This window comes from Taudactylus pleione, unplaced genomic scaffold (assembly GCF_031769625.1).
Source record: "Taudactylus pleione unplaced genomic scaffold, aTauple2 ptg000082l, whole genome shotgun sequence".
Classification (NCBI taxonomy): Eukaryota; Metazoa; Chordata; class Amphibia; order Anura; family Myobatrachidae; genus Taudactylus; species Taudactylus pleione.
In genome coordinates, this window is record NW_028284484.1 from 10720001 (window position 1) to 10738373 (window position 18373).

Below are 18373 nucleotides of genomic sequence, written 5' to 3' on the forward strand. Positions count from 1 at the left end.
TGCAGTGTACATTGGTATATAACCCTAACATAACACTAATCCTGCAGTGTACATTGGTATATAACCCTAACATAACACTAATCCTGCAGTGTACATTGGTATATAACCCTAACATAACACTAATCCTGCAGTGTACATTGGTATATAACCCTAACATAACACTAATCCTGCAGTGTACATTGGTATATAACCCTAACATAACACTAAACCTGCAGTGTACATTGGTATATAACCCTAACATAACACTAAACCTGCAGTGTACATTGGTATATAACCCTAACATAACACTAATCCTGCAATGTACATTGGTATATAACCCTAACATAACACTAATCCTGCAGTGTACATTGGTATATAACCCTAACATAACACTAATCCTGTAGTGTACATTGGTATATAACCCTAACATAACACTAATCCTGCAGTGTACATTGGTATATAACGCTAACATAACACTAAACCTGCAGTGTACATTGGTATATAACCCTAACATAACACTAAACCTGCAGTGTACATTGGTATATAACCCTAACATAACACTAATCCTGCAGTGTACATTGGTATATAACCCTAACATAACACTAATCCTGCAGTGTACATTGGTATATAACCCTAACATAACACTAATCCTGCAGTGTACATTGGTATATTGCCCCAAGGTAACACAGTGTACATTGGTATATTGCCCCAAGGTAACACAGTGTACATTGGTATACAGCCTTAACGTAACACTAATCCTGTAGTTTACATTGGTATATAACCCTAATTTAATATTCATACCACTGTGTATATATGTATATAACAAAATCCTCACATTAATCTAGCAGTGTACATTGATATATAATGCCTGAGATTACCTGAATCTCGCTGTGTACATTGATGTATAACAACTACATACAGTAAATGCCAGGCTGATCAGAAATTTTGGGCTTGGATATTGTGAGTATAAACCACTTGCCTTTGGCCTTTTGAATTTTTGTAAGTTTAACACATTCCTGTATTTCAGATCATGCTCTCTCCTGACGCACGTAACACTGCATGGGTCTCGTTTGATGGGAGAAAGAGGCAGGAAATTTGCCATGGAGACAGGTGAGGGTCCGATGCAGTATAGCTATCTGCAGATTGCAGTGGTCTTTACAAACCTAAAACTGCAATGAAAACTCTCTGAACATCTAATATACAAATAGTTACAGATATTTTACATTAACTGCTCGGTATGCTTACAACCCATGTAATACAAACCTGCAGTGCAGTATCTATTTGGTCTTGGTTATGGCATAGTTCCTCCAATAGATTTCCAACAGATTCCACATACAGTTTGATTGGGCCAAAGTGTTACAAATAATTGGGATTTCTGACCTCTTCTTATTACCACATGTAGTAGGAAGTGGATCATCAATCAATAATGTCTGTATATAGCTCTGTTTGAGATCAGAACGAATGCTCTGGAGCAAAACAGACCTCACACAGGGAAAATTGGAGCAATATGTTAAGACGACGTGTCTAGGTAGATGCCGTAACTAGACATTTTGGTGCCCTGTGTGAGAAAGCGCATCGGTGACTTACCCTCCCCCCAAACCCCCCCCCCCAAAAAAAAAATGGGACACAATTTTTTATTTTTTTTTCCCAGTATCTCTTATGCTGGGTTTGCAGTGTACATGGCAATGACTGGTCCAGAGGGCACAGAATTATGAACTGACTGTCGTCATGGCACACACACATATGTAGTCTCAGCACATATGCATGCACACACCACGCAGACTGACAAGCACACACTACGCACTCTCAGCAGACTGACATGCACACACTACGCACTCTCAGCAGACTGACATGCACACACCACGCAGACTGACAAGCACACACCACGCAGACTGACAAGCACACACCACGCACTCTCAGCAGACTGACATGCACACACCACGCAGACTGACAAGCACACACCACGCACTCTCAGCAGACTGACATGCACACACCACGCAGACTGACAAGCACACACCACGCACTCTCAGCAGACTGACATGCACACACCACGCAGACTGACATGCACACACCACGCAGACTGACATGCACACACCACGCAGACTGACATGCACACACCACGCAGACTGACATGCACACACCACGCAGACTGACATGCACACACCACGCAGACTGACATGCACACACCACGCAGACTGACATGCACACACCACGCAGACTGACATGCACACACCACGCAGACTGACATGCACACACCACGCAGACTGACATGCACACACCACGCAGACTGACATGCACACACCACGCAGACTGACATGCACACACCACGCAGACTGACATGCACACACCACGCAGACTGACATGCACACACCACGCAGACTGACATGCACACACCACGCAGACTGACATGCACACACCACGCAGACTGACATGCACACACCACGCAGACTGACATGCACACACCACGCAGACTGACATGCACACACCACGCAGACTGACATGCACACACCACGCAGACTGACAAGCACACACTACGCACTCTCAGCAGACTGACATGCGCACACCACGCACTCTCAGCAGACTGACATGCGCACACCACGTACTCTCAGCAGACTGACATGCGCACACCACGCACTCTCAGCAGACTGACATGCGCACACCACGCACACTCAGCACACATACGCACACCACGCACACTCAGCACGCATTCGCACACTCAGCACACATACGCACACTCAGCACACATACGCACACCACGCACTCTCAGCACACATACGTACACCACACACAGTCAGCACACATACACACACCACGCACTCTCAGCACACATACGTACGCACTCTCAGCACACATGCACACACCACGCACTCTCAGCACACATGCACACACCACGCACTCTCAGCACACATGCACACACCACGCACTCTCAGCACACATACACACACCACGCACTCTCAGCACACATACACACACCACGCACTCTCAGCACACATACACACACCACGCACTCTCAGCACACATACGTACGCACTCTCAGCACACATACGTACACCATGCACACTCAGCACACATGCACACACCACGCACTCTCAGCACACATACACACACCACGCACTCTCAGCACACATACACACACCACGCACTCTCAGCACACATACGCACACTCAGCACACATACGCACACCACGCACTCTCAGCACACATACGTACACCACACACAGTCAGCACACATACGTACGCACTCTCAGCACACATGCACACACCACGCACTCTCAGCACACATACACACACCACGCACTCTCAGCACACATACACACACCACGCACTCTCAGCACACATACACACACCACGCACTCTCAGCACACATACACACACCACGCACTCTCAGCACACATACGTACGCACTCTCAGCACACATACGTACACCATGCACACTCAGCACACATGCACACACCACGCACTCTCAGCACACATGCACACACCATGCACTCTCAGCACACATACGCACTCTCAGCACACATACGCACACCACGCACTCTCAGCACACATACGTACACCACACACAGTCAGCACACATACGTACGCACTCTCAGCACACATGCACACACCACGCACTCTCAGCACACATACACACACCACGCACTCTCAGCACACATACACACACCACGCACTCTCAGCACACATACACACACCACGCACTCTCAGCACACATACACACACCACGCACTCTCAGCACACATACACACACCACGCACTCTCAGCAGACTGACATGTGCACACCACGCACTCTCAGCAGACTGACATGCGCACACCACGCACTCTCAGCAGACTGACATGCGCACACCACGCACTCTGAGCACACATACGTACACACACCACGCACACTCAGCACACATACGCACACTCAGCACACATACGCGCACTCAGCACACATACACACACCACGCACTCTCAGCACACATACACACACCACGCACTCTCAGCAGACTGACATGCGCACACCACGCACTCTCAGCACACATACGTACGCACTCTCAGCACACATACGTACACCATGCACACTCAGCACACATGCACACACCACGCACTCTCAGCACACATACACACACCACGCACTCTCAGCACACATACACACACCACGCACTCTCAGCACACATACACACACCACGCACTCTCAGCACACATACACACACCACGCACACTCAGCACACATACGCACTCTCAGCACACATACACACACCACGCACTCTCAGCACACATACACACACCACGCACACTCAGCACACATACGCACTCTCAGCACACATACACACACCACGCACTCTCAGCACACATACACACACCACGCACACTCAGCACACATACGCACTCTCAGCACACATACACACACCACGCACTCTCAGCACACATACACACACCACGCACACTCAGCACACATACGCACTCTCAGCACACATACGTACACACACCACGCACTCTCAGCACACATACGCACACTCAGCACACATACGCACACTCAGCACACATACGCGCACTCAGCACACATACACACACCACGCACTCTCAGCACACATACACACACCACGCACTCTCAGCACACATACACACACCACGCACTCTCAGCACACATACACACACCACGCACTCTCAGCACACATACACACACCACGCACTCTCAGCACACATACACACACCACGCACTCTCAGCACACATACACACACCACGCACTCTCAGCACACATACACACACCACGCACTCTCAGCACACATACACACACCACGCACTCTCAGCACACATACACACACCACGCACTCTCAGCACACATACACACACCACGCACTCTCAGCACACATACACACACCACGCACTCTCAGCACACATACGTACACCACACACACTCAGCACACATACACACACCACGCACTCTCAGCAGACTGACATGCGCACACCACGCACTCTCAGCACACATACGTACACCACGCACACTCAGCACACATACGCACTCTCAGCACACATACACACACCACGCACTCTCAGCACACATACACACACCACGCACTCTCAGCAGACTGACATGCGCACACCACGCACTCTCAGCACACATGCGCACTCTCAGCACACATACGTACCCCACGCACACTCAGCACACATACGCACTCTCAGCACACATACATACACCACGCACTCTCAGCACACATACACACACCACGCACTCTCAGCACACATACACACACCACGCACTCTCAGCACACATACACACACCACGCACTCTCAGCACACATACACACACCACGCACTCTCAGCAGACTGACATGCGCACACCACGCACTCTCAGCACACATACGTACACACACCACGCACTCTCAGCACACATACGCACACTCAGCACACATACGCACTCTCAGCACACATACACACACCACGCACTCTCAGCAGACTGACATGCGCACACCATGCACTCTCAGCAGACTGACATGCGCACACCACGCACTCTCAGCACACATACGTACACCACGCACACTCAGCACACATACGCACTCTCAGCACACATACGCACTCTCAGCACACATACGTACCCCACGCACACTCAGCACACATACGCACTCTCAGCACACATACATACACCACGCACTCTCAGCACACATACACACACCACGCACTCTCAGCACACATACACACACCACGCACTCTCAGCACACATACACACACCACGCACTCTCAGCAGACTGACATGCGCACACCACGCACTCTCAGCAGACTGACATGCGCACACCACGCACTCTCAGCACACATACGTACACCACGCACTCTCAACACACACCACGCACTCTCAGCACACAAACACACACCACGCACTGTCAGCAGACTGACATACACACACCACGCACTCTCAGCACACATACGCACGCACACCACGCACACTCAGCACACATACGCACTCTCAGCACACATACACACACCACGCACTCTCAGCACACATACACACACCACGCACTCTCAGCACACATACACACACCACGCACTCTCAGCACACATACACACACCACGCACTCTCAGCACACATACACACACCACGCACTCTCAGCACACATACACACACCACGCACTCTCAGCACACATACACACACCACGCACTCTCAGCACACATACACACACCACGCACTCTCAGCAGACTGACATGCGCACACCACGCACTCTCAGCAGACTGACATGCGCACACCACGCACTCTCAGCACACATACGCACACACACCACGCACTCTCAGCACACATACGCACTCTCAGCACACATACACACACCACGCACTCTCAGTACACATACACACACCACGCACTCTCAGCAGACTGACATGCGCACACCACGCACTCTCAGCAGACTGACATGCGCACACCACGCACTCTCAGCACACTTACGTACACACACCACGCACTCTCAGCACACATACGCACTCTCAGCACACATACACACACCACGCACTCTCAGCACACATACACACACCACGCACTCTCAGCAGACTGACATGCGCACACCACGCACTCTCAGCACACATACGTACACACACTACGCACACTCAGCACACATACGCACTCTCAGCACACTCAGCACACATACGCACTCTCAGCACACATACACACGCCACGCACTCTCAGCACACATACACACGCCACGCACTCTCAGCACACATACACACGCCACGCACTCTCAGCACACATACACACACCACGCACTCTCAGCACACATACACACACCACGCACTCTCAGCACACATACACACACCACGCACTCTCAGCACACATACACACACCACGCACGCTCAGCACACATACGCACACTCAGCACACATACACACACCACGCACTCTCAGCACACATACACACACCACGCACACTCAGCAGACTGACATGCGCACACCACGCACTCTCAGCACACATACGTACACACACCACGCACTCTCAGCACACATACGCACTCTCAGCACACATACACACACCACGCACTCTCAGCACACATACACACACCACGCACTCTCAGCACACATACACACACCACGCACTCAGCACACATACACACACTCAGCACACATACACACACCACGCACTGTCAGCAGACTGACATACACACACCACGCACTCTCAGCACACATACGCACACACACCACGCACTCTTAGCACACATACGCACACTCAGCACACATACGCACACCACGCACTCTCAGCACACATACACACACCACGCACTCTCAGCACACATACACACACCACGCACTCAGCACACATACACACACCACGCACTCAGCACACATACACACACCACGCACTGTCAGCAGACTGACATACACACACCACGCACTCTCAGCACACATACGCACACACACCACGCACTCTCAGCACACATACGTACACCACGCACTCTCAGCACACATACGTACACCACGCACTCTCAGCACACATACGTACACCCCGCACTCTCAACACACACCACGCACTCTCAGCACACATACGTACACCCCGCACTCTCAACACACACCACGCACTCTCAGCACACAAACACACACCACGCACTGTCAGCAGACTGACATGCGCACACCACGCACTCTCAGCACACATACGCACACACACCACGCACTCTCAGCCCACATACGCACACTCAGCACACATACGCACACCACGCACTCTCAGCACACATACGCACACCACGCACTCTCAGCACACATACACACACCACGCACTCTCAGCACACATACACACACCACGCACTCTCAGCACACATACACACACCACGCACTCTCAGCACACATACGCACACTCAGCACACATACGCACACCACGCACTCTCAGCAGACTGACATGCGCACACCACGCACTCTCAGCACACATACGCACACACACCACGCACTCTCAGCACACATACGTACACCACACACTCTCAGCACACATACGTACACCACGCACTCTCAACACACACCACGCACTCTCAGCACACATACACACACCACGCACTCTCAGCACACATACACACACCACGCACTCAGCACACACACCACGCACTCAGCACACATACACACACCACGCACTCAGCACACATACACACACCACGCACTGTCAGCAGACTGACATACACACACCACGCACTCTCAGCACACATACGTACACCACGCACTCTCAGCACACATACGTACACCACGCACTCTCAACACACATACGTACACCACGCACTCTCAACACACACCACGCACTCTCAGCACACAAACACACACCACGCACTCTCAGCACACATACACACACCACGCACTCAGCACACATACAAACACCACGCATTCAGCACACATACACACACCACGCACTCAGCACACATACACACACCACGCACTGTCAGCAGACTGACATACACACACCACGCACTCTCAGCACACATACACACACACACCACACACTCAGCACACATACGCACACCACGCACTCTCAACACACATACGCACACCACGCACTCTCAGCACACATACGCACACCACGCACTCTCAGCACACATACGCACACACACCACACACTCAGCACACATACACACACCACGCACTCAGCACACATACGCACACAACGCACTCTCAGCACACATACGCACACCACGCACTCTCAGCAGACTGACATACGCACACCACGCACTCTCAGCACACATGCGCACACCACGCAATCTCTCAGCACACATGCGCACACCACGCAATCTCTCAGCACACATACATACACCACGCACTGTCAGCAGACTTACTTGCACACATCAGCGCTGCTGTGGAGTTACAGTACTTATCATCCGCGCTGCCGAGTCTCTGCATGCAGGTGAATAGAGAGGTGGCCAGACGGGAGCCCACTGAAGAGAGACCTGCCCTTGTATGTATCCATGCTGCTGGTCCCTGCCACTACACCAGCCACCCAACATCCTTTGCATCAGCCAAAGAACGTTGTCTAGGGGCTGCTGGGAAACTTAGTCCTTTCCACCTCTTTGCGACTTGTAACAGAGGTGGAAGGGACTACATTTTCCAGCAGCCTCTGCGGACCGTCCTTTGGCTGATGCAAAGAATGCCGACAGCTCACATGACAGCTGTTTGGAAAGCAGCTGCACTAATTGCAGCCTGCTAAATAACAAGCGCCGTAGGAGACATAGCAAAGCCCCACCCTCCTGTGCTGCTGGGGGACCTGTCACTGTGGCCGGGTCAGGAGTGTACACTTCAGAGTGTGATTGCGGTGGGTGGCCGGTTCCGACCTCCGGTCTGTTGCGCTCTTTGCGGCGGCACCGGCCGCACCACCCTAGTGGATGTGGATTGAAAGATCTACAGTAAAAAGGTAGGCAATGTCTCTAGATCAGGCATGTCAAACTCAAAATACCAACCGGGCCGGATATTCAAGGTATAAAGCTGGCCACACACTAGACCAACTTACATCCAACCAGCCAACTTGTTGATTGGTTGGAATGAAAATCTGGTAAGGAAAGGGAGTAAATGATGATCAGCAATTTGCTCCTAAATGCCAGAAAACAGATGAAAATGGTCGTCAGACAAGTTTGTTAAATGTTTGATCTAAACTATTTGTTCAAACAACAGTTTTGGTCCATTTTCCAGTGTTTGGGAGCAAATTGCTGATTGTATTCCTTACCAGATTTTCATTCCAACCAATCAACTAGTTGGCTGGTTGGACAGATAATCTTTAGATGTGTGGCCAGCTTAAGAGTGTGGGCCACAAGAAAAAAAAAAAAGTCTTATATTCAATTTTGAAAGGTTTATTATTAATAAAAACCAATGCAATACAGGGGGTATTAGAGCCCCTTATGTGTTGCCCCTTATGTTGTGCCCATTATGTAGTGTCCCTAGTAGTGCACTTATGCTGTTCCCCCTCCCAGTGTAGAACAGGCCCCACTCCCTTGTGCAGTACTTTCCTCTCTTCACGCTGGCCGTTGTGCACTGATCCAGTCCATGCCGTCAGCACTCCTGCATAGACGCTGCCGCTGACTGGATCTAACTAGATCAAAAACCTTGTTTCTACTTCAGGGTCCATAGGGGGTCCACAGGGTTGACCTTGGGGGTATAGCTGGATCTGGATCCATGGGCACCACGCAGTTAAAGCTTTGCTGCTCCCAGGATGCACTTGGGTCCGTCCTCCTCTATACCCCGCCCCGGCCACAGGCACCTCAGTTTTAGTTGGTGCCCGGCCGGAGTCGGGTCACCCTTCGCAGTGGGGCTGCATAAGCAGCCCCTAAGCTTTATTCTTTATTTTTAAAAAAAAAAAAAAAAAAAGAAGATTTTATTATTTTATTTTTACTGTCTTCAGAGCGGCAGCATCAGACTGTCCATCTGGACGTCTACGCTGCCACTCCAACAGCCCCGCTGGCGCTGCGACACCGGTACTGATCCGGGGATCGCAGCGGGACCCCGGAGTCAGTACTAGCGTGGCTCCGGGACCTCCCAAGGACTGCTGCCGGACTGAAGGGGCCAGGTAAGCCGCGTGCAGCGCTGTCAGCGCTGCACGCGGGGAAAATGCAGTCTTCATGCCGCCGGTCTTTGGGGACAGACCGGCGGCGCTAGTAGCGGCGGCGGCGGGCTCCCCCTCTTCAGGAATACCCCGCGTGTCCGCTGGCCCCCGGGGTGTAAGTACCGGCGGGGAACCGGCTTCCCCGGGGGTTTAGTACTAGCAGGGGAGGCAGCCTTCCCTGCTTCAGCGCTCCTCCCCTCAGCCCAGCGCGCCTTCTCTCATGTGTGCTGGCGTCGCTGGGCTGTTCTCACTTGGCCACTCCTCCTCAGAGCTCTCCGGCGGCCATCTTCCTCAGGCAGCATCGCAGAGCTCCCAGGCAGGCTTCCAGTGGACCAGTCCCCCTGCGTACCTCTCCCCCTGCAAAGGACTGTGTTCGCAGCGCTATAGCCCTCCCAGACACTGAATCTGGGAGGTTGATTGTAGCGGAAGGTGCAGTGAGTATAACTTCTCTGCATGGTATGTGACTTTTTGCTAGTGCTGCTGTCTGTGCTTATTTTTCTACTTACTGTCAGCTTTTTACCTATCCCTTTCCTTCTCCTACGGCCCGCAGGTGCGTGGGGGAGGGGTGTTCTTTCTGTGTACCTCACTTATATAAATCTACGTATTTGTGAGGTCCGTCACATACTGCGGTGTGCTCCTCAGTACCATATTGTGGGCTGTTTGGGTTGCATACTTGGGAGTGCGTGGGTGTTATACGCCTTACCTCGTTTCGGTGAGACACTTTTTTGCAAAAAAGTTTGTGTCATGTCTGATGAGGGGAATGAGCGCTCCGAGGCTCCTGTGTTGTTTTCCTGCCGACGCTGTTTGGCAGGGGTTGACGGGGCAGATTTGTCTCAGGACGGTCTGTGTGAGCGGTGCCAGTTGGTACCTGGACCCTCTAAACCCCCGGTGGCGCAGGATCCTCCGTGGGCAATGTTTACGCAAGTGCTGGCGTCAGTCGCGGACCGACTTGCGGTCCCGACTGCGGCCCCTTCTAGGGCGTTGCCCCAGCCTACCATGCCCCGTTCCCCGGGTGTGACTCGTCTGGTGCAGTCTCCTCCCGGGTCTCAGACTGTGGGTCCTTATGTGGGTTTGCCGGTATACGTGCAGACCCCCACAGTGCCGCAGCAGTCGATGGTACCTTTTCAGGGGTATCCTCAGGCAGTACCCCCGCCTTGGGTGGATGTCCTCTCCAGCTCTGTTCAGAGTCTGGCGGCTTCGTCATCGGCTTTTCAACATATGTTGCACAGTGATTTGCCCCCACGGGCGTCCAAGCGTTCCGTTCCGGCTTCACTGGCGGCTCAGTTCACGGACACGGACGTGTCTTCGGATGACGGGGAGATCCATGAAGACTCTGACTCGGATGCCGGGGCCATGGAGATGGAGGCTAAGTCTTCCATTAATCTGCCGGCATTGGTTAGGGCGGTGCGGGCCATCCTTCACATTGAGGAGGATGTGCCCGCCCCCAGGTCAAAATACCCAAATTTTAAAAAGGCCAAGGTAGCTTCGACGGTTTTTCCCCTGTCCGATCAATTGACGGATCATATGGCAGGGGCCTGGCAGTTGCCCAGCAAGAGGTTCCAACCGCAGAAGCGGTTGGCTTCGAACTATCCGTTTCCGGAGGCTCATTGCAGGAAGTGGGAAACTCCTCCAGCGGTGGATTGCCACGTTACCCGCTTAATTAAAAGCGCTACGCTGCCTTTGCCGTCGATCTCCTCCCTGAAGGATCCCACGGACAGGAAGGTGGAGACTTGTTTGAAGTCTATCTACTCTCTCTCGGGGGCGGTGGCCCGTCCGTCCATGGCCATCTCTTGGGTGGCTAAGGCCATCGAGAGCTGGGCCAATGCTTTGGAGGATACCTTTCCGGAAGATGCTCCGGAGATCCAGAGAGCATTGATAGGTCAAATGAGGGATGCGGCTTCCTACATTGGGGAAGCATCGTTGGACGCAAGCCTGCTAACCTCTCGGGTGTCGGCTGCAGCTGTGTCGGCGCGTCGGTCCTTGTGGCTGAGGTCTTGGAGAGCTGACGCTGACTCTAAAAAGGGACTGGAGGCCTTACCTTTTAATGGGGAGTTGCTTTTTGGTCCAGACTTGGACAAAATTGTGGACACTCTGGCTAAGTCTAAATCAGCCTTCCTCCCTTCGGCTTCTGCTCCTACCAAGGTACGGAGCTCTGCTTTTCGGTCCTTTCGGGTTCAGGGCAAGGCAAATGGTCAGTCCTTCCCGAGGCAGTCGACGACCAAGGCCGCTTCTAAGCCCAAGAAGCAGCCCTGGAGTGCCAGGCGCCCTTCTTCCAAGCAGGAAGATAAACCTTCTGCCTGATGGGACGGGCCTCCCTCTGGGGGACCCCAGAGTGGGAGGCCGACTTCTTCTATTTGCCCAGTGCTGGCACAATACCACCACGGATGCCTGGGTTCGAGAAGTGGTCTCCCAGGGGTACGCCCTGTCTTTTCGGCACAGACCGCCCCACCAGTTTTTCTGCACGAGTCCTTCTCAGGATACGACCAAGTCTTTACAGATTCAGGAAGCTATAGAGTCCTTGCTGACAGCAGGGGTCATTGTTCCCGTTCCTCAATTACAACGAGGGACGGGGTTCTATTCTTCTCTGTTTCTGGTGCGGAAACCCAATGGTTCTCATCGCCCTATCCTCAACTTGAAGTCTCTGAACAAATTCCTCAGAGTTCCCAAGTTCAGGATGGAAACGTTACGTTCCATCATTCTGGCGATGGAACCGGGGGATTACATGGTGTCCCTGGATATCCAGGACGCCTACCTCCATGTTCCGATAGCACCTTCGCACCAGCGGTATCTGAGGTTCGCTATCCTTCAACACCATTATCAGTTCCGGGCGCTACCCTTTGGTCTCTCTACGGCACCGAGGGTGTTCACGAAGATTATGGCGGCCATGGCCGCACATCTTCGGAACCAGAATGTACGGCTACTACCATATCTGGACGACCTCCTGTTGCTGGCGAGTTCCCCGGAGGTACTGCTTCATCATCTCCACTTGACGGTCGCTTGCCTGCAAGCGCACGGGTGGCTGATAACTTGGAAAATGTCCTCCCTGATTCCATCTCAGCAGATGGTTCATTTGGGAGCCCTGCTGGATTCTCGGCAGCAAAGGATCTTCCTGACCCCGGAGAAGGTCTCCTCCCTGCAGCTGAGGATACACAGTTGCCTGAGCAGTTGCCGCCAGTCGGTCCATTCGGCTATGAGGGTTTTGGGCTCCATGGTGTCAACATTCGACATGGTGGAATTTGCCCAGTTCCATTCCCGGCCTCTGCAGGGGCTGATTCTATCGGAATGGAACGGGTTACCTCACCGGATCCGCTCTCAGTTGCTGGTGTTGTCCCCGGAGGTTCGGCAGTCTTTGGCTTGGTGGCTTCAGACAGCTCATCTGGTCGAGGGGCGTCCCTTTTGGATCCCGGACTGGGTCCTGCTCACGACGGATGCCAGTCTTCGGGGTTGGGGGGCAGTGTCCGGCTCGTTGTCACTTCAGGGTCGTTGGTCTGCGGAAGAAGCTCTTCTTCCCATCAACATTCTGGAACTGCGGGCGGTTTATCGGGCCCTGCAGTCGTCCGGTCCCGGTCTTTACGGACGGGCGGTTCAGGTGCAGTCCGACAACGCCACCACGGTGGCGTATATCAACCACCAAGGAGGAACTCGAAGTCGGGCAGCAATGTCGGAGGTGTCTCGCATCCTTGCTTGGGCGGGGGGTCACATTCCAGCGATCTCGGCAGTCTTCATTCCCGGAGTCCTCAATTGGGAGGCGGACTTCCTCAGCCGTCACGACGTGCATCCCGGGGAATGGTCGCTTCACCCAGAGGTGTTTCAGCTACTCGTGGACAGGTGGGGGCTGCCGGGGCTGGACTTGATGGCCTCCCGTCACAATCACAAGTTGCCCGTTCACGGGTCAAGGACAAGAGACGCAGGCGCCAGTCTGGTAGACGCGCTGTCGGTGAAATGGACGTTTCACCTGGCGTATCTGTTTCCTCCGATATCCTTACTTCCTCGGGTTCTGCGGAAATTCAAGCAGGACGGCGGCACGCTCGTGCTGGTTGCTCCGGCGTGGCCCAGACATCCTTGGTACTCCGATCTGAGGTGTCTCTCCATCGACGCTCCGTACCTTCTTCCTCAGCGTCGGGACCTGTTGTCTCAAGGGCCCTGCCTTTACCCGGATCTGGGTCGGCTGTCTTTGACGGCGTGGCTCTTGAGACAGCCGTCTTGAGGTCTAGGGGTTTCTCCAGTTCAGTCATTGGTACCATGCTTAGGGCACGCAAGCCTGCCTCCGCACGGATTTACCACAGGGTGTGGCGCACTTACTTTCAGTGGTGTGAATCCAGAAACTATGATCCTCAGGTGTTCCGGGTTTCCAGAATCTTGGAGTTCCTTCAATCAGGTTTAGACCTCGGCTTACGCTTGGCCTCTCTGAAGGTTCATGTGTCTGCTTTGTCCGTGTGGTTTCAGCGACGGATTGCTACACTACCGGATGTTCACACCTTTTTCCAGGGTGTTCTCAGGATACAGCCTCCCTTCATGCCTCCTGTGGCTCCTTGGGACTTGGCGGTGGTGCTACGAGTCTTGCAGGGTCATCCTTTTGAGCCTCTTGAGGTGGTGGACCTCAAGTGGCTGACGTTCAAGACCGTTTTTCTCCTAGCAGTTGCTTCTGCCAGGAGGGTGTCAGAGTTGGGGGCGCTTTCCTGTCGCCCTCCTTTTCTGATTTTTCATCAGGACAGAGCGGTGCTCCGCACTCGTCCTGAGTTTTTGCCCAAAGTGGTCTCGAAGTTCCACATTAATCAGGAACTTGTTGTGCCAGCTTTTCAGTCGCCTGATCTTTCAGCTGGTGAGGCTTCCTTAGATGTAGTCCGGGCACTTAGAATCTATGTGGATCGGACTGCTTCGGTTCGGAAGTCGGATTCTTTGTTTGTCCTCTTCGGTTTTCACAAGAGGGGTTGGCCTGCCAACAAGCAAACGTTAGCCCGTTGGCTTCGTTCCGTTATTTGTGAGGCTTATGCACAGGAGGGTTTACCTGTGCCAGCCTCTGTTAAGGCTCATTCCACTCGTTCTGTGGGTCCCTCTTGGACTGCTAGACGTGGCGCCTCCGCTGTTCAGCTGTGTAAGGCGGCCACTTGGTCTTCAATTCAAACTTTTTTGAGGTTCTATGCGTTTAACACCTTCGCCTCTCAGGATGCATCCTTCGGGCGCCGGGTACTCCTTTCAGCACAGGAGCGTCCCCGCCCTTAGTTGAACTGCTTTGGGACATCCCCAAGGTCAACCCTGTGGACCCCCTATGGACCCTGAAGTAGAAAACAAGAGATATGGTAAGAACTTACCTTTGTTATCTCTGTTTCTACGAAGTCCATAGGGTCCACAGGGCGCCCGCCCTGACGCACCTGGCTTCAAATGGGCTGTGTGGCTGGTCACCGGTTTTCTGTCTCCCATTTCTGTGAGTATGGTTTCTTGTGTGTTCCAGTCTTCCTTCTCTCTGTTTAGTCTCCTCCTCCGGCCTTAGCTGCTTACCAACTGAGGTGCCTGTGGCCGGGGCGGGGTATAGAGGAGGACGGACCCAAGTGCATCCTGGGAGCAGCAAAGCTTTAACTGCGTGGTGCCCATGGATCCAGATCCAGCTATACCCCCAAGGTCAACCCTGTGGACCCTATGGACTTCGTAGAAACAGAGATAAAGGTAAGTTCTTACCATACCTCTTGTTATATGATGTATAATTATTAATGGTTGTATGGTGCATCTGGTCTCTTTTTGCTAACTAGATCCAACAGGCGCAGGTTCCTCTCATCGCGGGTGACGTCATGACGTCACCCGCGCACTGCATCACTGGGAACGCTGGCCTTTAAAGCGATGAGAGCCTTCTTTAGTCTCTGATCGCTTCAGAGACCAGCGTTCCTAGTTTTAAACACTGCCCGATCGGAGCTGAGCTATGATCGCGCCAGGGTCTGGGCCACATAATACAGTGCATCCGGAAAGTATTCACAGCGCTTCACTTTTTCCACATTTTGTTATGTTACAGCTTTATTCCAAAATTGAATAAATTAATTTTTATCCTCCAAATTCTACACACAATGACAACGTGTAAAAAGTTTTTTTTTAGATTTTTGCAAATTTAATAAAAACAAACAAACAAAAAACCCCCCAAAAACTAAGAAATCACATGTACATAAGTATTTACAGCCTTTGCAGTGAAGCTCAAAATTGAACTCAGGTGCATGCTGTTTCCACTTATCATCCTTGAGATGTTCCTACAGCTTAATTGGAGTCCACCTGTGGAAAATTCAGTTGATTGGACATGATTTTGAAAGGCATACACCTGTGTGTCTATAAGGTCCTACACTTGACAGTGCATGTCAGAGCACAGTATGATAGGCGTTGGACACAAATTTTTACTGTGGTCCTGCAGTGGTTGGAAAATGCAACGTAGATCTGGATACCTTTGGGTCACTCCATAGATGGGGGGAAAACACATATGACACGCTTCCATAGTGCAAATCAGGAAACCCAATACAATGTTAAGTAGTATACTCACCTTGAATGTGACCCAAAGGTATCCAGATCTACGTTGCATTTTCCAACCACCGCAGGACCACGGTGAAAATTGTGTCCAACGCCTATCACCCAACGGTAAATGGTGAGTGCATTTTTTTTCTTAAAAAATAAAACTTTTTTTTACGTTATTCTACGATATTGCCATTCTATTTTTTTTGCATATCTCTGAATACATCGAGAACACCATCAAACAAATTTATAGGATAGATCATAGAAAGCGCTTGAACCATCCTGTATTTCCATAACTGTCTTTTGGGGGACATTGTTGAAAGGCTCCTACCGTTCCAAGCTGCACATCTGGATCTACCAGTGGATCTAACGGGGAAATTGGCGCCAGCCTCACGCATCCCTATTCTGTGTCAGTGCACAAGTCAAGCATGAAGTCCAAGGAATTGTCTGTAGACCACCGAGACAGTATTGTCTCGAGGCACAAATTTGGGGAAGAGTACAGAAAAATATCTGCTGCTTTGAAGGTCCCAATGAGCACGGGGGTCTCCATCATCCGTAAATGGAAGAAGTTCGGAACCACCAGGACTCTTCCTAGAGTTGGCCGGCCGTCTAAACTGAGTGATCGGGGGAGAAGGACCCTAGTTAGGGAGATGACCAAGAACCCGATGGTCACTCTCAGAGCTACAGCATTCCTCTGTGGAGAGAGGGGAACCTTCCAGGACAACCATCTCTGCAGCATTCCACCAATCAGGCCTGTATGGTAGAGTGGCCAGACGGAAGCCACTCCTTAGTAAAAAAGTACATGGCAGCCCGCCTGGAGTTTGCCAAAATGCAGCTGAAGGACTCTCAGACCATGAGAAATAAAATTCTCTGGTCTGATGAGACAAGGATTGAACTCTTTGGCATGAATGCCAAGCGTTATGTTTGGAGGAAGCCAGTCACCGCTCATCACCAGGCCAATACCATCCCTACAGTGAAGCATGGTGGTGACAGCATCATACTGTGGGGATGTTTTTCAGTGGCAGGAACTGGGAGACTAGTCAGGATAGAGGGAAAGATGATTGCAGCAATGTACAGAGACATCCTGGATGAATAATGAATACCTGCTCCAGAGCGCTCTTGACCTCAGACTGGGGCGACGGTTCATCTTTCAGCAGGACAATGACCCTAAGCACACAGCCAAAATATCAAAGGAGTGGCTTCAGGACAACTCTGTGAATGTCCTTGAGTGGCCCAGCCAGAGCCCAGACTTGAATCCGATTGAACATCTCTGGAGAGATCTGAAAATGGCTGTGCACCGACTCTTCCCATCCAACCTGATGGAGCTTGAGAGGAATGGGCAAAACTGCCCAAAGATAGGTGCGTCAAGCTTGGTGCATCATATTCAAAAA

The 18373-nt window shown here is 52.0% G+C and overlaps 1 protein-coding gene across 5 annotated transcripts in view; it reads left to right on the forward strand.

Moving 5' to 3' along the window:
- Positions 1-18373, forward strand: part of NADK (NAD kinase) — a 130965-nt gene that overhangs the window by 105899 nt on the left and 6693 nt on the right. For all 5 annotated transcript variants that reach the window (XM_088468214.1, XM_088468216.1, XM_088468215.1 and 2 more), the window contains one exon: positions 1007-1089. In XM_088468214.1, the coding sequence (XP_088324340.1) occupies positions 1007-1089 (83 nt within the window). The remainder of the gene's footprint in view (positions 1-1006; positions 1090-18373) is intronic.